Raw genomic sequence first — 16,498 nt, forward strand, 5'->3', positions numbered from 1 at the left:
AAATGAATGTTTTTGTCTGGTTGTGCTAGGAAACGGCATCACAGTTTGTTAAGGGGCATAACATTTCCATCACACGCTTGAGGAATTCGGCCAATCACAGCGCACTGGATAGCAGGCTAATCAGCACACCTTGTTTTTCAAAATGATGAGCTTTGTAAAAATCGTCGCGTTTCAGAAAGACGGGGCATAGAGGAGAATAATGTACATTATGTGGAGATTATTTTTTAATCCTAAATCACATATAAACACATTTCATTACACCAAATACACCAAATAAAGTTATTTTAGCTACATCATATGACCCCCTTAAGTTGCAAAAAATAAATCCTCCTTGCTAATGTGCCACATTTAAATGTTTGAATGAGCGCTTCTGTGTTCATTAACAGAGGTGTGTGTAAGAGTAGAATCCTCTGCTGTGATGATTTTCACAGAAGTTCTTGTGTCATGATGCCGTGAATTGATTGTCGGCTGACTTGTGAGAATCCTCAGCAGTTTTAGTTTGACTCATCAAAACCTGATGAGGCAAACAGAAAACCTTCAGACTACTGCATCTTTCCTCATCTCTTTCTCACTGTCTATCTGCAGATGCGTTTAAACCACCCCAGAGGTCAGTGGAGAAGCCCTTCAGGCTTTGTGTCTCAGATGTCTTCAAAGGTCAGCATTGAAACCACCGTGAAAGCAAAGTGTACCAAATCTAATCACGCACATATCAAGGTGGATTCTGTCTAAAAGAGAAACAACCCCATATTTAAAAAATCTAAAAGAGAAACAACCCAATACTTTTACTTTCTTTATAGCCAGTTAAGAAAATACTTTTTCCTTTATGATCACCTAAACAGCCTCCCTGTTTTCAGATCAGGGCTCTGGGTTTTGTGTGACGGGGAAGATCGAGGCTGGCTTCATTCAGACAGGCGATAAAGTTCTGGCCATGCCTCCTAATGAGACCTGCACAGTTAAAGGTAAATGCACAGCAGCTTTATCAGCTTGGAGAGACTGGCAATGCTTTAAGAGGACATGCAACAGTGCCCTCTTCTGGTGTTGTAATGCAACATATAAATATGAAAAATTAAGACTAAAACACTAAAACATTTATTTTTATATTTTTGACAAAGCATTGCATAAGTTATCAGTTGATTCACAATAATATTCAAACTATTAACTCTTCTATTACTGACTTTTATGTCTGTCCTACTGAGACAAGAAGAGATTGCAAAACTAGTGTAATGAAACCAGAAAATGTATTATTAATATTATTGTGGTAGTTATGATATTGCAGAATTTTGTTTTGCCAGCAAAATAATTTCATATACATCATGAATATATTGAAAATATACGGGTCAGTAATTGTAATACTTTTTTAGTACTGCCATTACATTAATAAATTACATATTAAATGGTATTAAAATAGAAAACCATGATTATAAATATATATATATATATATATATATATATATATATATATAATAAAATTAATGAAGCCTAGGTGATTATAGAAGACTTCTTTAAAAGATTTTACCAGCCTCAGACTTTTGAATGGTAGTGTAATGGTAGTGTAAGCCTAGCCCTGATTGCCACAAATTATGGCCATTATTATCATTTCATAAATGTTTCTGAATTGATGCATCTGTCTGTCTCTAGGGATCACTCTCCATGATGAAGCTTTAGACTGGGCGGCTGCTGGTGATCATGTCAGTCTAACTGTAACTGGCATGGACATTATCAAAATAAAGTGAGTGTGCAAAGAAACACTAGTGTGAAAAATTCTGGACACTGTTGATTCTGGAATCATGTATGATGTTTTCTCGTCACTCTCTCTTCTCTTTCTAGTGTTGGATGTATATTCTGTGATCCCAAAGAGCCCATCAGAGCCTGTACAAGATTCCGAGCAAGAATTCTCCTATTTAATATAGAAGTTCCTGTCACGCAAGGCTTCCCCGTAAGAAAATGCCTTCTCTCGGTTTAGACTTCTACTGTATTTATTATTTATTTATTTATTATAACATTTACTTGTTTTGTGTGTTTGATTGTCAGGTACTGTTACATTATCAGACTGTAAGCGAACCAGCCACTATTAGGAAGTTAGTGAGTGTATTACACAAGAGCAGTGGAGAAGTTCTCAAGAAGAAACCAAAGTAAGCGAATGAATGATATGGAGTCATATTTGTGCACATTATAGTTAGTTATATTATATAGTTATTATTAATGCAAAATAAAACTATTAAAAATAGATGTTGGTAATAAAATATAGCTGAGGTAAAATCAAATGTAAATATTACATGAAAACAATTGAATTCAAAAACTTTGAAAAACTAGTATTATTAATAAATAACTAAATAAATTAATAACTGAAGCAGAAAAAAAGTTTTTAAAAACCCTATAAAATATCAAAAGCACAAAATTTCTATCCCTAAGCTAAATCATAGTTAATAAACACTTAAATATTATTTATAAAATTTTTTAGTATGGATAAAAATAAATAAAAACTACCTAAGATAAATCTTTTCCCCATTTTCCAAGTTTGTGATCCCTATTAAAACTTCCTGATATCATCTTTGGGGGAATTGTTTATTAATGCTGAAGAATCTGTCAGTTTGTGGTTGAAGGTGTATGACTGTCTTGCAGGTGTTTGAGTAAAGGACAGAATGCTGTGGTGGAGATTCAGACACACAGGCCTGTGGCTCTGGAGCTCTATAAGGACTATAAAGAACTGGGGCGGTTCATGCTGAGATATGTGGGCTCCACCATTGCTGCTGGGGTTGTCACTGAGGTAAAAGGCAGTACACATCCACCTTTAATCACGAAACACATTCCTGTTTTGTATTAATCAGCTTTTTTTGATATTGCATCATGAGAACGTGTTGCCTGTTAATACTGCTAATGTTTATACTGTTCTAGATCAAAGAGTAAGAACCAGTCGGAACTGGATCCTCCAGAAACCTCTATAAAGAAGTGCAATTCCCCCTCAGAGCTACAGTAACACAAGCATAAAGTGAATACACACAGATGCCTGCAAGGCAACATCTAGCTACAGTTCACATTTCACCTTATTAAAGGCCCTGGAATGAGTGTGAATATATGTGTGTGTGTGTGTTTGAGAGAGACTGCAGTTTGTCCCGCCCCTCAACTTGCAGTATACAGTTGATCTGTGTTATAATTTATCATAAATTTAAACTTAAACCCTCCTAAAACACTCAGAGAACATTTACCTGTAATTTACTTTGGTTTGCTTCCATTCGTTCATTGCATCATAAACTGAACTCATGTTTTATTATTTAACGTTTTATTTAGATTATTGTAAAGTGCATCATTTTTGACTACAAGATGGCAGCACATGATGGACACATGATTTAGTTTTGGTTCAAATGGAAGGTTTTAAAGGTTAGTTAATGTTAAATTAGTTAAGGATGTGTACATTTGTGAAAGGGAAAATAGATTAAGCAACACAGCTGGCTGCTCTCATCTCCTCCGTCAGTTTCTCGTGTGAGCGAGCGGGACAGTGTGAATGAAACCTGCCCTTCCAATGCTGCTACTCAGTCTTTTCCTGATCGTTAATGAGAAAACCGAAGGATCGAGAACCAGTGGCCAAATGGATATTCTGTGGAGAAACTCATCCGCATGTCTATAATCTAACAGTAATCACTTTAAGGACCTAACGGACTTGACTCCTACTCATCTGTTATTGACTTGATTATTAAGGGGTTTTAATTTAAAGAATGTTTTGTTTGGGTGTATCGGAGCTGAAGTTGTTCAATTGGGGAAAATCTTCTACATCAGAAAAATAAAAAATATATTGATCACTGTGGAAAACCCGAGTGTGTGTGTATTGTTGGGCCCGTAAATATATACATAGTATTTATTCAGTCTTACTTTTATTTTTCCATTTTGGAAAGTGTTTGTTGATTTTATCATGGAAGCCTGTTTCCGCCAAATAATTAAATATCGAAAGCGAGATAAAAAGTTGCAGTCAACTTTTATTTTTATTTTTTATTCCATGGTGGAAAAAAACTAATGAGCAAACAGAATTGGAAGATGTAAACTCAGAATTGAGAGAAAACGTCAGAATTGTGAGTGAATTGAAAAAATGAGCAGTTTATATTTCACATTTTTGAGTATACAGTATATCTCACAATTCAGATTTTTTTTCCTAGAATTACGAGAAACATTGTCCACAATCTATGAGAGATAAACTCAGAGATAGAAAGTTGCAATTATCATTTTAAATTTTTTATTCTGTTGAAATTAGCTTTATACTTTATGACCCTGCTCAACATTTACAAAAGTGTCAATTATTCTCTGGACAGGAATGTATGTTTTTTTCCTGCCTGCAAGATGATTGTTTTCATCCTTATAATATTCATGAATTCTTGATTCGGCGTTCACCACCTTTTGGCTTGATGCTGAATGACATGAATCCCAGTGCATTGATGTTTTGTGAACTCACTTTACTATTGCAGTATAATGTGAGTTATGCAAATCATGTAATTTGCCACTTATTCCAGAAAGTGCTAACTCCGACAGATGCTCATTATATGTGCTCAAAAGCTAACAGATGTAGCTAATAAGTTGTTTTCTTATGTGAGAATGTGCTGCTGTAATTTTCCACTTCACGGCCTGATAATCAAATGATTTCATGAATGCAGCTTGTTCAGAATAGATAAAGATTTGAAGATGACGACACATTGATTCAGTGAAGCTCGGTTTAATCAATGTGTCTCTGCCTCTTGGTTGTAGAGAAAAATATGCTGAGTAATTAGTAGTATGTTTCCACTGGTAGGCACAAAGTAAATATACTGAAATTGAAGATAAATAAGGTGCTTGGACCTTATCCACCACAAAAGATCGTATTTAATAAGAATAATTACAATCAAAAGTAAAAACTGGGGGATTTGACCTTTTAGTTTTATAGCACTGGACTTGCTGCAATGTAACAAATGACTTCTCGACTGAGCATTGGGTTATTATATGTATGTGCTCTGTGCTGCAGAGTTAGCTCAATTACAAGTGCAGTAATCACAGTCTCAAGAGATTCTGACATTAGCTCTGCTTTGAAAGCTTCAAAGAGTTTTCTGAATTACCCACAAAGAACATTTTTGAAAATAGCAACTTTTTAATGCTGTCTTTCTCTAATTTCAGCTCATTGTTCTCTTTGATCCTCGTTTTAAATCATCCAAAATAGTTGCCTAATGATCGTTTCCTTCCTTTAATTTTCTGCATCACTGTATTCAATAGCACTTTGACAGTAAGAGTTTTTTTTTTCTTTTCTTGTTAATTCTCATTATCGGTGTTGTTTTTCCTTAGAATGGTGGCTTATATCTTTTCTTGAGAAATGAAATCTCAACATCCACCCACTTTTTCTCTGGGTCTTTTGATTCTGAATGAGCAAAGTCTCACTCTCTGCTCTTCTCCATAAAACTTTCATGTTCTAATGCTGCTTCATGAAACATTAAAGTGATATAAAATGATAAAATATTTTAATTAAGCTTCTCATTGACATGATGTATATACAAAGGTTTTTTTTTTTGTCTTTCCATATTCGGATTCTTACACATTCATTATTTGCATTCACTCTCCTGTTGTCAATATTGTGGAAGCTTGTTCTAAGTTCCCTGTTCAGAATTGGTGTAATATCTCACTCAAAACTTCAAATTAACAAATTTTTCTCAAGAGACCCTTTCATCTGTCTCTCAGTGAAGAGTTATATCATGAAATTGAAATTGAGGCCTAGTGCTGCATTGAGAACCTGAGTCAGATGAAGTGAGTGTGAAATTAAGTGTGATTGGATTTCTGCCAACAGTACCATCTTCTGCAAAGTAAGAAAATGGCAGACATCCACCAGCCATCTTGGTTTAAGTGTGGCCTGTCTCTCTTCGATTAAAATGTTAATTACATGTCCGCAGTTTCTGTTGGAGACCTGGTTGCTATTAGCCTAAAATAAGTCACTTAATTTTCAAACTATTTACTCATAATTTAAGTCAGTAAATTTCTGTACCTACATTTTTTGTCATTGCTATATTTTTAATGATATAATTTCATCAAAGCAATTTTTCTTGCAGAGAAAATAGTTTTTTCAACAAAAACTATTATGAATTATAATTTGTATAACTATTGTATACAAATAATTGCATAAGTCAAACATAACATTGAATATCAGCATGTAACTTAATATGTTGCTATAAAAAGACCTGAAAATCCACACAGAGAGTTTTGTACAGGGATTTCATCTTTTTTTTTGTTAATCGGTTCATTTAAAGAATCACTCGAATCTGGCGTTTGTGTAATTTCCTCCTGCGAAGCTATTTCGTCGTGTTACTCCAATACTTTATGGAAAAGTAGCTTGTTACTGGAAAAAATACAGTATTTTGAAAAACTAGTCTACTGACAAAAGTAAATTGTTGTCGAATCATTTACTAGTCACAATACAGTAGCATTACCGGTGTTGCACATGTCCTCAAAAGAGTTCAGTTTGAGATAGTTTAATATATAAATATTTTAAGGAACCAAAATCTTGCTCTTAAAGATGAGCAATTCGACACTGAGTGAACATGGACAAAGGCGTTTCATTCATTCATAACTCGTCCTTTGCTAACTTGCTATCATGCCAATAGAATGCTATCACCATGCTAGTTATGTGCTAATCATGCTAGGAATATGCTAGCATCATGCTAACAACATGCTTATATGGCGTTAATCATGTTAGAATAATTCTAGCAAAATGCTAATCATGCTATAATCATGCCAATCGTGTTAGAAATATGCTAGCAACCCGTTAGTAACATGCTAATAATGCTATAAATAATGCTGTTAACTTGCTGCTAACCATGCTAACACGTTAGTACCTTGCTAATCATGCTAGAATCATGCTAGTAACATGCTAATAATGCTAGAATCATTATAGTAACTTAACCATGCTAGTAACATGTTAATCTTGCTAGAAACATTCTAGCAACAGGCTAGACACAGCATATTGTAGTGCATTAAGAAAAAAATACATATAACGACATTTCAACTTTACAAGGTTAAGCAGCCAAAACATTTCCAAACCCACAAATATAGCCGTGTAAGTTCACGTTTGTCTGTCTGTCTGTTTATCTCTTACATTGCCTTCAAAACATTAAAACTTTAAACTGTAGAACTACTTAAGGCTATTAAAATGTTTTCAACCTTAATGGCCTGGCTTTCTCAAGCCAGTTTTAAAGTTTGACATCAAACTTTACTCCTCTAGTTTCAGGCCTGAAGTTCTGCACACAGAAACACAGAAACACAAACAGTCCCAATCTAACCTCTTAATACTGAGACACATTTATCGGCCTCCTCCACACCTGTACATATTTTGCTTTTCATTTCCTTCCAGAACAAGCTTCCTCAAAACGTGTTCCTCAAATAAATTATCAGCATTGGGTGTTATTTCTGTGCGCACTACAGGATAAAAGCACCCACTTCAGTTGCCCAAATGAGCATTTTAGTATATTATAAACACGTTTGTCTCTAAATAATCCCTTTAAATGTGTTGAGGATTAGTCTTGTATAATTTTAGTTTTGCATTGATTTATTTAGTCAAATTTATTGTAAATTTATTGCAAAGTCATCAATAGCGGTGTTTAATATCCAACTCAAGACAACAATTTCCTTTTCAAAGAAATGTAAACAACATCTCAAAACCTCCAGCACTTTAAAGTCTTTTAATGTCCAACTAGTACTCGAATTAATGAGTGTCATATCTGCTGGAGGAGCCATTTAGTTTACTTTGCAACCTCTCATTTACTTGAGTAAACAGATTGCAAAAGAGTCCGGTGAAAGCTCATTTGTACCTGTGTGCTGACTGGTGCGCAAACATTTCAGGTTTTTCTTTTGTCTGCAAAACTGGTTTTTAATCGTATTTTTCTACAATGTCAAAAGACAAATACCTAGTGCTGGAAAACTATATTGGTGGGAAGTTTGTACCATGTTCCAAGCTAATAGACTCGTTCAACCCATCGACTGGAGAGGTTTATTGCAAAGTTCCAGACAGTGGATCTGAGGAGGTACGATTTTTCTTGGTCTTTCTTATTATTCTCAATTTCTTTCTAATATTTGAAGATGTCGGTTGTGCATTGTGAATTCTGTTCTGTGTCGCTATAGATGTACTGTCTTGTCCATGTGTCTGAATGTGTATTTCACTAGTTAAACATTTTCAATTGTTTTGTAATGTAAAAAAAATAATAATAATTGAAGTTTTACCTTTAATAATATGTAACTTGTCACAAGATTATTTGGCTAAAGACACCAGTTCCAAGGAAGGCAAGAGTAATGATTCGGAGTCAGGGTGATGTACCTTTGCTCTCATATTCTTCTCACAGTAAGCACCGCTCATAATCAGGTGGGCGACGCTCAAGGTCCAGTGTTTAATTAGTAACTATTATAGCTCTCACCAGATGAACTTGTCTGGGTCAGTGGAACAGAAAAGAGTTTAGCTGTAGGATGTACAGTCCATTACTGTTTTGCACTATGTTATATTATAGATTCACTTAGTTTTTAAAATATATTTTATAGTCCATTTTTATGCAGTTAATAAAGAGTTTTGATACTGAAATGATGGCATTACATAACAATATCATATCCTAAAATGGGCCAGTGCCTGTAGAAAGGAAGATCTACCCAATTCACGTTAACCCATTTCCTACTGCTAATAGGTGGATGCTGCAGTGAGGGCAGCCACAGAAGCCTTTCCTGATTGGTCCGCAAAGAGTCCAGCAGAGAGATCCAAAGTACTGAATAAACTAGCTGACCTGATAGAGGCTAAACTGGACGAGTTTGTCCAGGCTGAGTCTAAAGACCAGGGTAAAACTCTAGAAACTGCACTGTAATACAGGACACACTAAACAGATTACACTAAATAAGTTCAAAGTGCACAACAGACCAAAGGTATGCTGCGAGTCAGCAATGTACTTTTCTTGTGGTCAACAGATATGGGGTTTTTCAGTGGCTTATATAACATCTAGAAACCTGAATGGCCACACATATCAGGTTTTTTTTTAATAGAATTTATTTTATTTTAAGAGCTTTTATTTTATTTTGTCATCTAGCTCTTGTCTATCTGGCTTTAGCTTAAACTTTTAATTAACAGCTAGCTAGCTAAATAGATAGATATGTCAGTATTAGGCTACTGTCTTTCTTTCACTGAACATTTTCATTCACTTTCATTCATTTTGTTTTAGAGGTCTCTTAAAGCATTAAATGGACTCATTTCCAAATATTTTTTTTTTTTCCAGGAAAGACTATAACTTTTGCCCGAAATGTGGACATTCCACGATCAGCGTACAACTTCCGTTTTTTTGCTTCGTCTGTCCTGCATCACACTAATGACTGCAGTCAGATGGATCACATGGGCTGTCTCAACTACACAGTACGCTGTCCTGTAGGAGTGGGTATGTGTCTGTCTATACATACTATACTATTATTCTCATTAGTGCATTAATCATTTTCATGTGTGTTAAATTTCTCTGCCTATAGCTGGTCTCATAAGCCCATGGAACCTGCCGTTGTACCTCCTGACCTGGAAGATTGCCCCGGCTGTTGCTGCAGGCAATACTGTGGTGGCGAAACCCAGTGAAATGACCTCCGTCACTGCCTGGATGATGTGTCAACTATTGGAGGAAGCTGGTGAGAGATTTGTGTTTATCTATGTCAGATTTTAAAAAGGAATATTTCACCCAAAAATGAAAATTTGCTCAATTTACTCACTCTCAGGCCACCCAAGATGTTGATGAGTTTGTTTCTTTATCAGAACAGATTCGTATAAATTTGGTTGTTCATCAGTAGATCCTTTGCAGTGAATGGGTGCCATCAGAATGAGAGTCTGAAAATCTGTTTGGACTGAAGGCACCCATTCACTGCAGTGAATCCATTGGTGAGCAAGTGAGAAAACGCTAAATTTGTCCAAATCTGTTCTAATCAAGAAATAAACTCATCTTCATCTTGCATTGCCTCCGAACTGAGTGCATGTTTCTGTATAATCTGTGTGTCCTTTTTCTAGGCTTTCCACCTGGAGTGATCAACATTGTCTTTGGTACGGGCCCACGAGCCGGGGATGCCCTGGTGTCCCACCCTGATGTGCCGTTGATCTCATTTACAGGGAGCACAGCTACAGCAAGACTTATAACAGAGCGCAGTGCACCGTACTGTAAGAAGCTTTCCCTGGAGCTTGGCGGAAAAAACCCGGCTATTATATTTGCTGATGCTGACATGGAGCAGTGCATCAGCACTACTGTACGATCCAGCTTCTCCAATCAGGTTAGCTCATGCAGAGCTTAACCAATCAGATTGCAGAAATGTATTGCTTCAGTAATTGTAATAATTCACTTTTATTTCAGTTAGAAAAAAAAATTATTTCCGTTTTTTTTTTTGTTATAGGGAAAAAAGATTCAGTTTTAGTTCACAGTAACAACACTGATGATAACCTGTCTCCATTAGCAGAATTTAACAACATGTTGGTTTAACTATGAAATTGTTATTATATTGTATGGTCTCAAACCTTACTTTTGAATGGGAAGACAACATGTAGTTCAGCTTTCTGCCACACTGTGGTGCTCAGAGCACATCAATTGTTAATACAACATTGTACATTGTTCTCTCACACTCTTTCTCTTTCTTTCTCTTTTTCTCTCTCTTAGGCCTTCACTTCACACACACAAACACATCACCTCTGTGCTAATATTTACAGTGTCTGTATATAATTAGTTTACACAACCCAGTGAAAATTGCTAGATTTACTTAAGACCTTATTTGCATCTTTTTCTCTTCTCTTCTCTCAGGGAGAGATCTGTCTGTGCACCAGCAGAATCTTTGTTGAGCGCAGCGTTTACCCAGAATTCCTTGCTCGTTTCGTGGAGGCGGCTCGTCGGTGGAAAACTGGAGCGCCCTCTGACCTTTCCAACGACAATGGAGCGCTCATCAGCAAAGAGCATCTACAGAAGGTCTGATGATAATCACAGATGTGTTTCTTTTGATAAAACAAACTGCGTTTTCAGTGTTAACTGTCAGACAGTGTGAGATTAGAAAGTGGATGTATATGAAAAATACAGTCTTTATCTTCGTATGAAAGGAAATTACTATGTTTACAAATAGATAGACATGTAAAACATTTCAATTGCCTGCTAACTCCTACAGGTTAAAGGTTATGTTTCTTTGGCGCTGGAAGAAGGTGCCCAGGTGCATTGTGGGGAGGGTGTGGACAAACTTATCCTTCCACAACAAAATGCAGGTGGCTACTTCATGTTGCCCACTATCATCTCTGGAGTGAAAGACTCGTCCGCATTGATGCAGGAAGAGATTTTTGGTCCTGTAACCTGTGTGACACCCTTCGATGAGGAGGAGGAAGTTATATCACGGGCCAACGGTGTCCGCTACGGTTTATCCGCCACAGTGTGGTCCCGAGATGTGGGGCGCGTGCACAGGGTTGCTAGGAAACTGCAGGCTGGGTTGGTGTGGACCAACTGCTGGCTGGTCAGAGATCTAAACCTCCCCTTCGGTGGCATGAAAAACTCGGGCATTGGTCGAGAGGGGGGAAAAGACTCGTACCACTTCTTCACTGAGGTCAAGTCCATCACCATCAAACACTGACACAGAATGAAGCAGTATACGAGTCACTGTGTGCTTCATGTGTCATCTTAAATATGCATACAAATTATATAGAAGAAGCAATCAGACTTGATATGATTGGGAATAAAGTCCAAGAGAAAATCTAAGTGCTTCATACTGATTTTGGTGATTTAATGTAGGTGAATCTTCTCAGTGGTCTTAAACTGATATTTTCTTAGAATATTTGATTTTAAGACATATGAGTCTTCAATTTTATTGCTTAGAAGTTTTCTATTTTACAGGTCTGCTTTGTCTTATTTTTATCTAATTAACTTTGTTTTTCCTAAAAAAGCAATAAAGACGCAAATGAGTTTATTTTTAATATAAAAAATATATAGCTGTTAAATGGAGGGGCAGATCTCAGCTTAGTAATTCGGTTTTGGACAAATTTGATCAAATCTGTGAGTTTTGACTGCAGAATTTAATATCTTGGAGAGATACTTAAAAACAGTGAAAAAATGATGATATTGATTCAAAGATGAAAGGATAAATGATTGATGGGTTTCAAAATGACAATGAATAGACATAAATAGGCATTTTAAACTAAAGTTAATTCATGTTTAAAAATTTATTTACAAGAAATGTAAAAGTTTAAAAATGATTTTAATTTAACAATTGAAATTACGATGTCTAAAGTACATTTGTTGATTCATAGAAATGCTATTTGGCAAAAGGATTGAGAGAAACAATTGGCCAGTGCTTTTTTAAATGCAATTTAAAATTTTTAAAATGCATATATGAACCTGGATTACAAAGTCAGTCATAAGCCACACAAGTATTTGAAGAAATAACCAACAATACATTGGACAGGTCAAAATTATAATTTTTCTATGCCAAAATATTAAGTAAAGATCATGTTCCATTAAGATATTTCTTGTACATTTCCTGCCGTAAATATATCAAAACTTTATTTTTGATTAGTAATATGCATTGCTAAGGACTTAATTTGGACAACTTTAAAGGCGATTTTCACAATATTTTGATTTTCCACTTTCATAACAAACCAATGGAAAGCTTATTTATTCAGCTTTCAAATGATGTACAGTAGAAAATCCAAATTTAAAAAAATGTACCCTTATTGATGGTTTTGTGGTCCAGGGTTCACATCTTTTTACTGTCAAAATACATTTTATACAAAAAAACTGTAACATAATATATATATATATATATATATATATATTACTTTTTCATTGTCTGAATGAATAAATAGATAATTAATTTGTTTTATTTTTAAATGTTATTCCTAGTGGAAAAGTGATTAACGCTGTCTGTGAAACTTTAAAAACTTAATTTACTCTTCATTAAATCTCATGTCGCTGTCTTGAGATATTCAAGCGCCACTTTTGTTCATCATTTCCAGTCCACAATGATATAATGAGCGAATACATCATAAATTCATCTACCAAACAGCCTGTTTGTCTTATCCCAAATCACTACGGTACATTTATAATAAGTGATTGTTTTTGGACTATTTTAACCTGTTCATGTCTTCACCGGTGTGGAGTAACATATACCTGCGTGAATCGCGATAGACATAAATTAAAGAAGTAGTTCCGGTTATAATGTTCTTCCGCGGGATGTGTGCAGTTCTGCTTATTAACCGCTAACCGTGTTGCTTTACAGAAATTTTATTTGGGATTTATGTCCTGTCAGAACAACATATGTATGTAGATATTGCTGTAAGGTTGGCAGGCTCTTGTGTGTTAGCTTCCCACTGCTGGGTGCATGGATTAATGTGCTGTTTCCAAGAATTATCAGAGTGTGAGTTTTATCAGAGTGTGGGAAGTGACTATCTGACACATACTGTAGCACACATACACATTTAATTCCTGCAAAAGCCCACAACTGGTCTGTGCTTCAGAATGTTTCACATGAATCAGAACAGCAGCTGAAGTGATGGACACCATGTTTTTCATCTCTGTTGAATCTTTCAGACCTTAAAAAATGGAAGCTAACAAACAGAGGCATTGTAAACCAAAAGAGTGATTTCTAGGCCAGGTAACGTCATGAGTAAATAAAATACAGTACATTTAAGTAGTTCCAAAATAGATAATTGTCTGTTGATTGCCTCTTAATTGCGTTCTTTAAAGTGTCCTGAAAAATACCTAAAATCCAAGAGCAGCCTACGTGTCTGCAGGGTGCCGGAAAGCAGTGATATCGTGCATCTGTATTGAAAGGTTTTCTCAGTTAATGAGGGGTGTGTGCACGTTTGTGTTAGAAAACTAAAGGAAACATGTGAATGTGTTCAGTCACGTCTCTGCATGCTCACACACCATCCGTGCTCAAAGGGCAGAGCCCTCACTGCCAGCTTTTATTTTGACTTAGCCACAGGGAATGCCCTGTACCACCCAGTGTCTATACACACACACACACACACACACACACACAGGCATACATATCTTGAGGATGCTTCCGATAATAACCGTGGATCTAGGGTTTGATACCTTAAGTATATGTTTCTTGTCATTTCAAAACCAAGAATAGCCTTTTTTCATAATTTATAGTGAATAATAGCTTTTTATTGTTTTGATGAATGCAATTCTACATGTTCATAAATCATTGTTGTACTTAATTCTAATAAAAAAAAAATATATATATATAAACTCAGACATCTATGGCATGTTTCCATTAAATCTCTAGATAAACACGTGCATGTAAAAATGTTTTGTGAACAGAACAGCAGGTCTTATCAGGGCAGTTTTCCATTGAGGCCCTCGGTGGGTGGTGGATATCTAATGCTCTGATGAATATTGCTGACTTGTGAGAAAAATCTCAAATCTAATCAGGTTAAATAAACTATGGGAAACACAAGGAGAAAGCCCTCTCCTTCTCTTTCAGTCTCTCGCCATTCATTAGCTTGTCTCTGGTGTGCGTGACCCAGGAAGAAAATGGCGGAAGATCACGTAGCTTGGAAAACTTCCTTCAAAAGGAAAAAAAAGAGCTTTGGAATATGTTTGTGTCTGTACGACCCACCCAGTCCACCCTCCATGCCAACAGAGGAGTGGAGAGAGATTTCTAATGACCTCTGTGAGGAACAGGTGTAGATGTTTTAGAGATGGTGGACAGGGAAAACTGTGAAATACTCTCATCAAACCTGGTCTCAATCTCAAAATTTGTGCTTTTATTAATCATAGCTGTGTCACAGAGTGCACAACTGCAACTTTATATCTCAAAACTTTTACTTTATATCACACAACATGACCTTATACTGTATCTCAAAAGTACAACTTTTTTAAACTGCTGCTACTTTATTACACATATTTTTGACTTCCCATATTTGTCTTTATATTTCACAGTATTACTATTTTAAAAATGTTATAATAACAGTGTCATTATATAAAAACATTTATTCAAACAAACAAAAAAAAAAAAATTCTGACAGTGGCTTTTTTTTCTCACTATGTGTCTGTTGCGACTATTTTATGATTGCATTTTCAGATAAATAATGACTTCATCTCACAACTGCAACTTCACATGTCAAAATTGTATTTATGTATCTTTATATCTTAGTTTGCTACTGTACTTTATTTCCCATATTCATCTCACAATGTTACTATAATCTCACAATCATCTTCTCAAAATGTCTTACTTTTTCTCCTCTTTGTGATTTTATTTATCACAATGTGTCTTTATTTCACCTTGTGACAATTAAAAAAATTATCTTAAACATCACAGTATGCCTTTATTTAAAAATTTCTCAGTATTTTGACAATTTCTCACAACTAAAACTTTATATCAAAATTATGATTATATCTTAGTGTCTCAGAATTTGCAAATTCTTGCAGTTGTGGCTTTATATCAAGCAATTAGACTTTATTTTTAATTGAGCTTTATTTTTTTGGCATTTATGCCTTCATTATGATAGCATAGTAGAGATAGTGAGACAGGATCAGGAAAGTTTGAAGAGCTGGGACTCGAGAAGTATTTTCACTGAGACCGAAGCAGGCTTCCATTCAGTATAAATGATTATTTTAGTCACTAAATATTCATGTTTTTATCTCAAAAGCTCTCTTGAGTTTCTTTAAGATCATCAGACAAGGCGTCATGGCACATTGAAAGCTTATCTGATGTGAGTTTCAACAGAAGATCATCATTAAACACAAAACACTGGCTGTTTAGTCCTCGACGGATTATAGACACTTACTGTCCAGCTTTCTGAAAGCAGTTGGACTCACTGTCATGAAACTCATGACTAGGCCTGGACGGAATCTGTGCCCACAGCATTCCACAAAAAACTCTGTATCGCTTTCCATTCATAAAACTCTAGACATGCCCCTCATCAGTCTGTTTTCCTAGTATGATCATGTTAATGATAACCAACTGTGACTTCCAAATATATTTAACACATTTTACCACATTTAAATCCATCCCGACAATATTTAATCCCACAATTAGCAAAGAAATTGTGAATAACTTGTGCTGATTTCATGTAGGCCTTGACATGACTGAGGACTTACATAATTGTGTATTTGCTGATTAAAGTTTAAGCTCTGTGACACAAAAAGCCAAAAAATAGAGAGATTTGGGTCAAACAAATCAAACATAAAAGATGGTGTATTTGAACATCTTTGTGAACGGATGTGGATTTTGTATGTGGCAAACGTGGTTTTTTTAAAATAAGGTTTTCAATAATGCTGTGTCAGAACACATTGAACTCTCTGTGTTTATATAAGAGTGAGGCTTATCTCCCAATTCGGACATCATCCTTCATTTGTCAGTCATGTGGGAGTTGTAATTCCCAGTCCTCCTTAACGTGACCGTGGGTTTGCAACATGCACTGTGTAGTCGATGCTCAAGTGAATCCAAGTGTTGGATCACTTTCTGCTGACTAGCGATTCACCATTTAACCAGATGGTCTCGCTCCATGGAAACAACATAAACT

At 35.6% G+C, this 16,498-nt stretch overlaps 2 protein-coding genes across 2 annotated transcripts in view; both read left to right on the forward strand.

Annotated features, from left to right (window-relative positions):
- The window catches only part of hbs1l (HBS1-like translational GTPase), a 31,057-nt gene extending 27,250 nt beyond the window's left edge, over positions 1-3,807 (forward strand). The window contains exons 12-18 of the mRNA XM_026199902.1: positions 586-654; positions 855-959; positions 1,639-1,729; positions 1,828-1,936; positions 2,032-2,132; positions 2,623-2,767; positions 2,896-3,807. Coding sequence (XP_026055687.1) covers positions 586-654; positions 855-959; positions 1,639-1,729; positions 1,828-1,936; positions 2,032-2,132; positions 2,623-2,767; positions 2,896-2,907 — 632 coding nt within the window. The 3' untranslated portion in view covers positions 2,908-3,807. The remainder of the gene's footprint in view (positions 1-585; positions 655-854; positions 960-1,638; positions 1,730-1,827; positions 1,937-2,031; positions 2,133-2,622; positions 2,768-2,895) is intronic.
- A 3,908-nt stretch (positions 3,808-7,715) lies between these two features.
- aldh8a1 (aldehyde dehydrogenase 8 family, member A1) lies at positions 7,716-11,966 on the forward strand. Its single transcript, XM_026199925.1, has 7 exons — positions 7,716-8,021; positions 8,670-8,817; positions 9,249-9,404; positions 9,490-9,639; positions 10,013-10,269; positions 10,791-10,952; positions 11,146-11,966. The coding sequence occupies exons 1-7, from the start codon at positions 7,887-7,889 to the stop codon at positions 11,596-11,598; spliced, it is 1,461 nt and encodes a 486-aa protein (XP_026055710.1). The 5' UTR covers positions 7,716-7,886; the 3' UTR covers positions 11,599-11,966.
- Positions 11,967-16,498: the final 4,532 nt, after the last annotated feature.

Source organism: Carassius auratus, chromosome 23 (genome assembly GCF_003368295.1).
Source record: "Carassius auratus strain Wakin chromosome 23, ASM336829v1, whole genome shotgun sequence".
Taxonomy (NCBI): Eukaryota; Metazoa; Chordata; class Actinopteri; order Cypriniformes; family Cyprinidae; genus Carassius; species Carassius auratus.

Coding starts and splice junctions, on each gene's coding strand:
- aldh8a1 (XM_026199925.1), top strand. CDS start 7,887: ATGTCAAAAGACAAATACCTAGTGCTGGAAAACTATATTGGTGGGAAG. Junction 8,022..8,669: donor CAGACAGTGGATCTGAGGAG/GTACGATTTTTC, acceptor TACTGCTAATAG/GTGGATGCTGCAGTGAGGGC. Junction 10,270..10,790: donor GATCCAGCTTCTCCAATCAG/GTTAGCTCATGC, acceptor CTCTTCTCTCAG/GGAGAGATCTGTCTGTGCAC.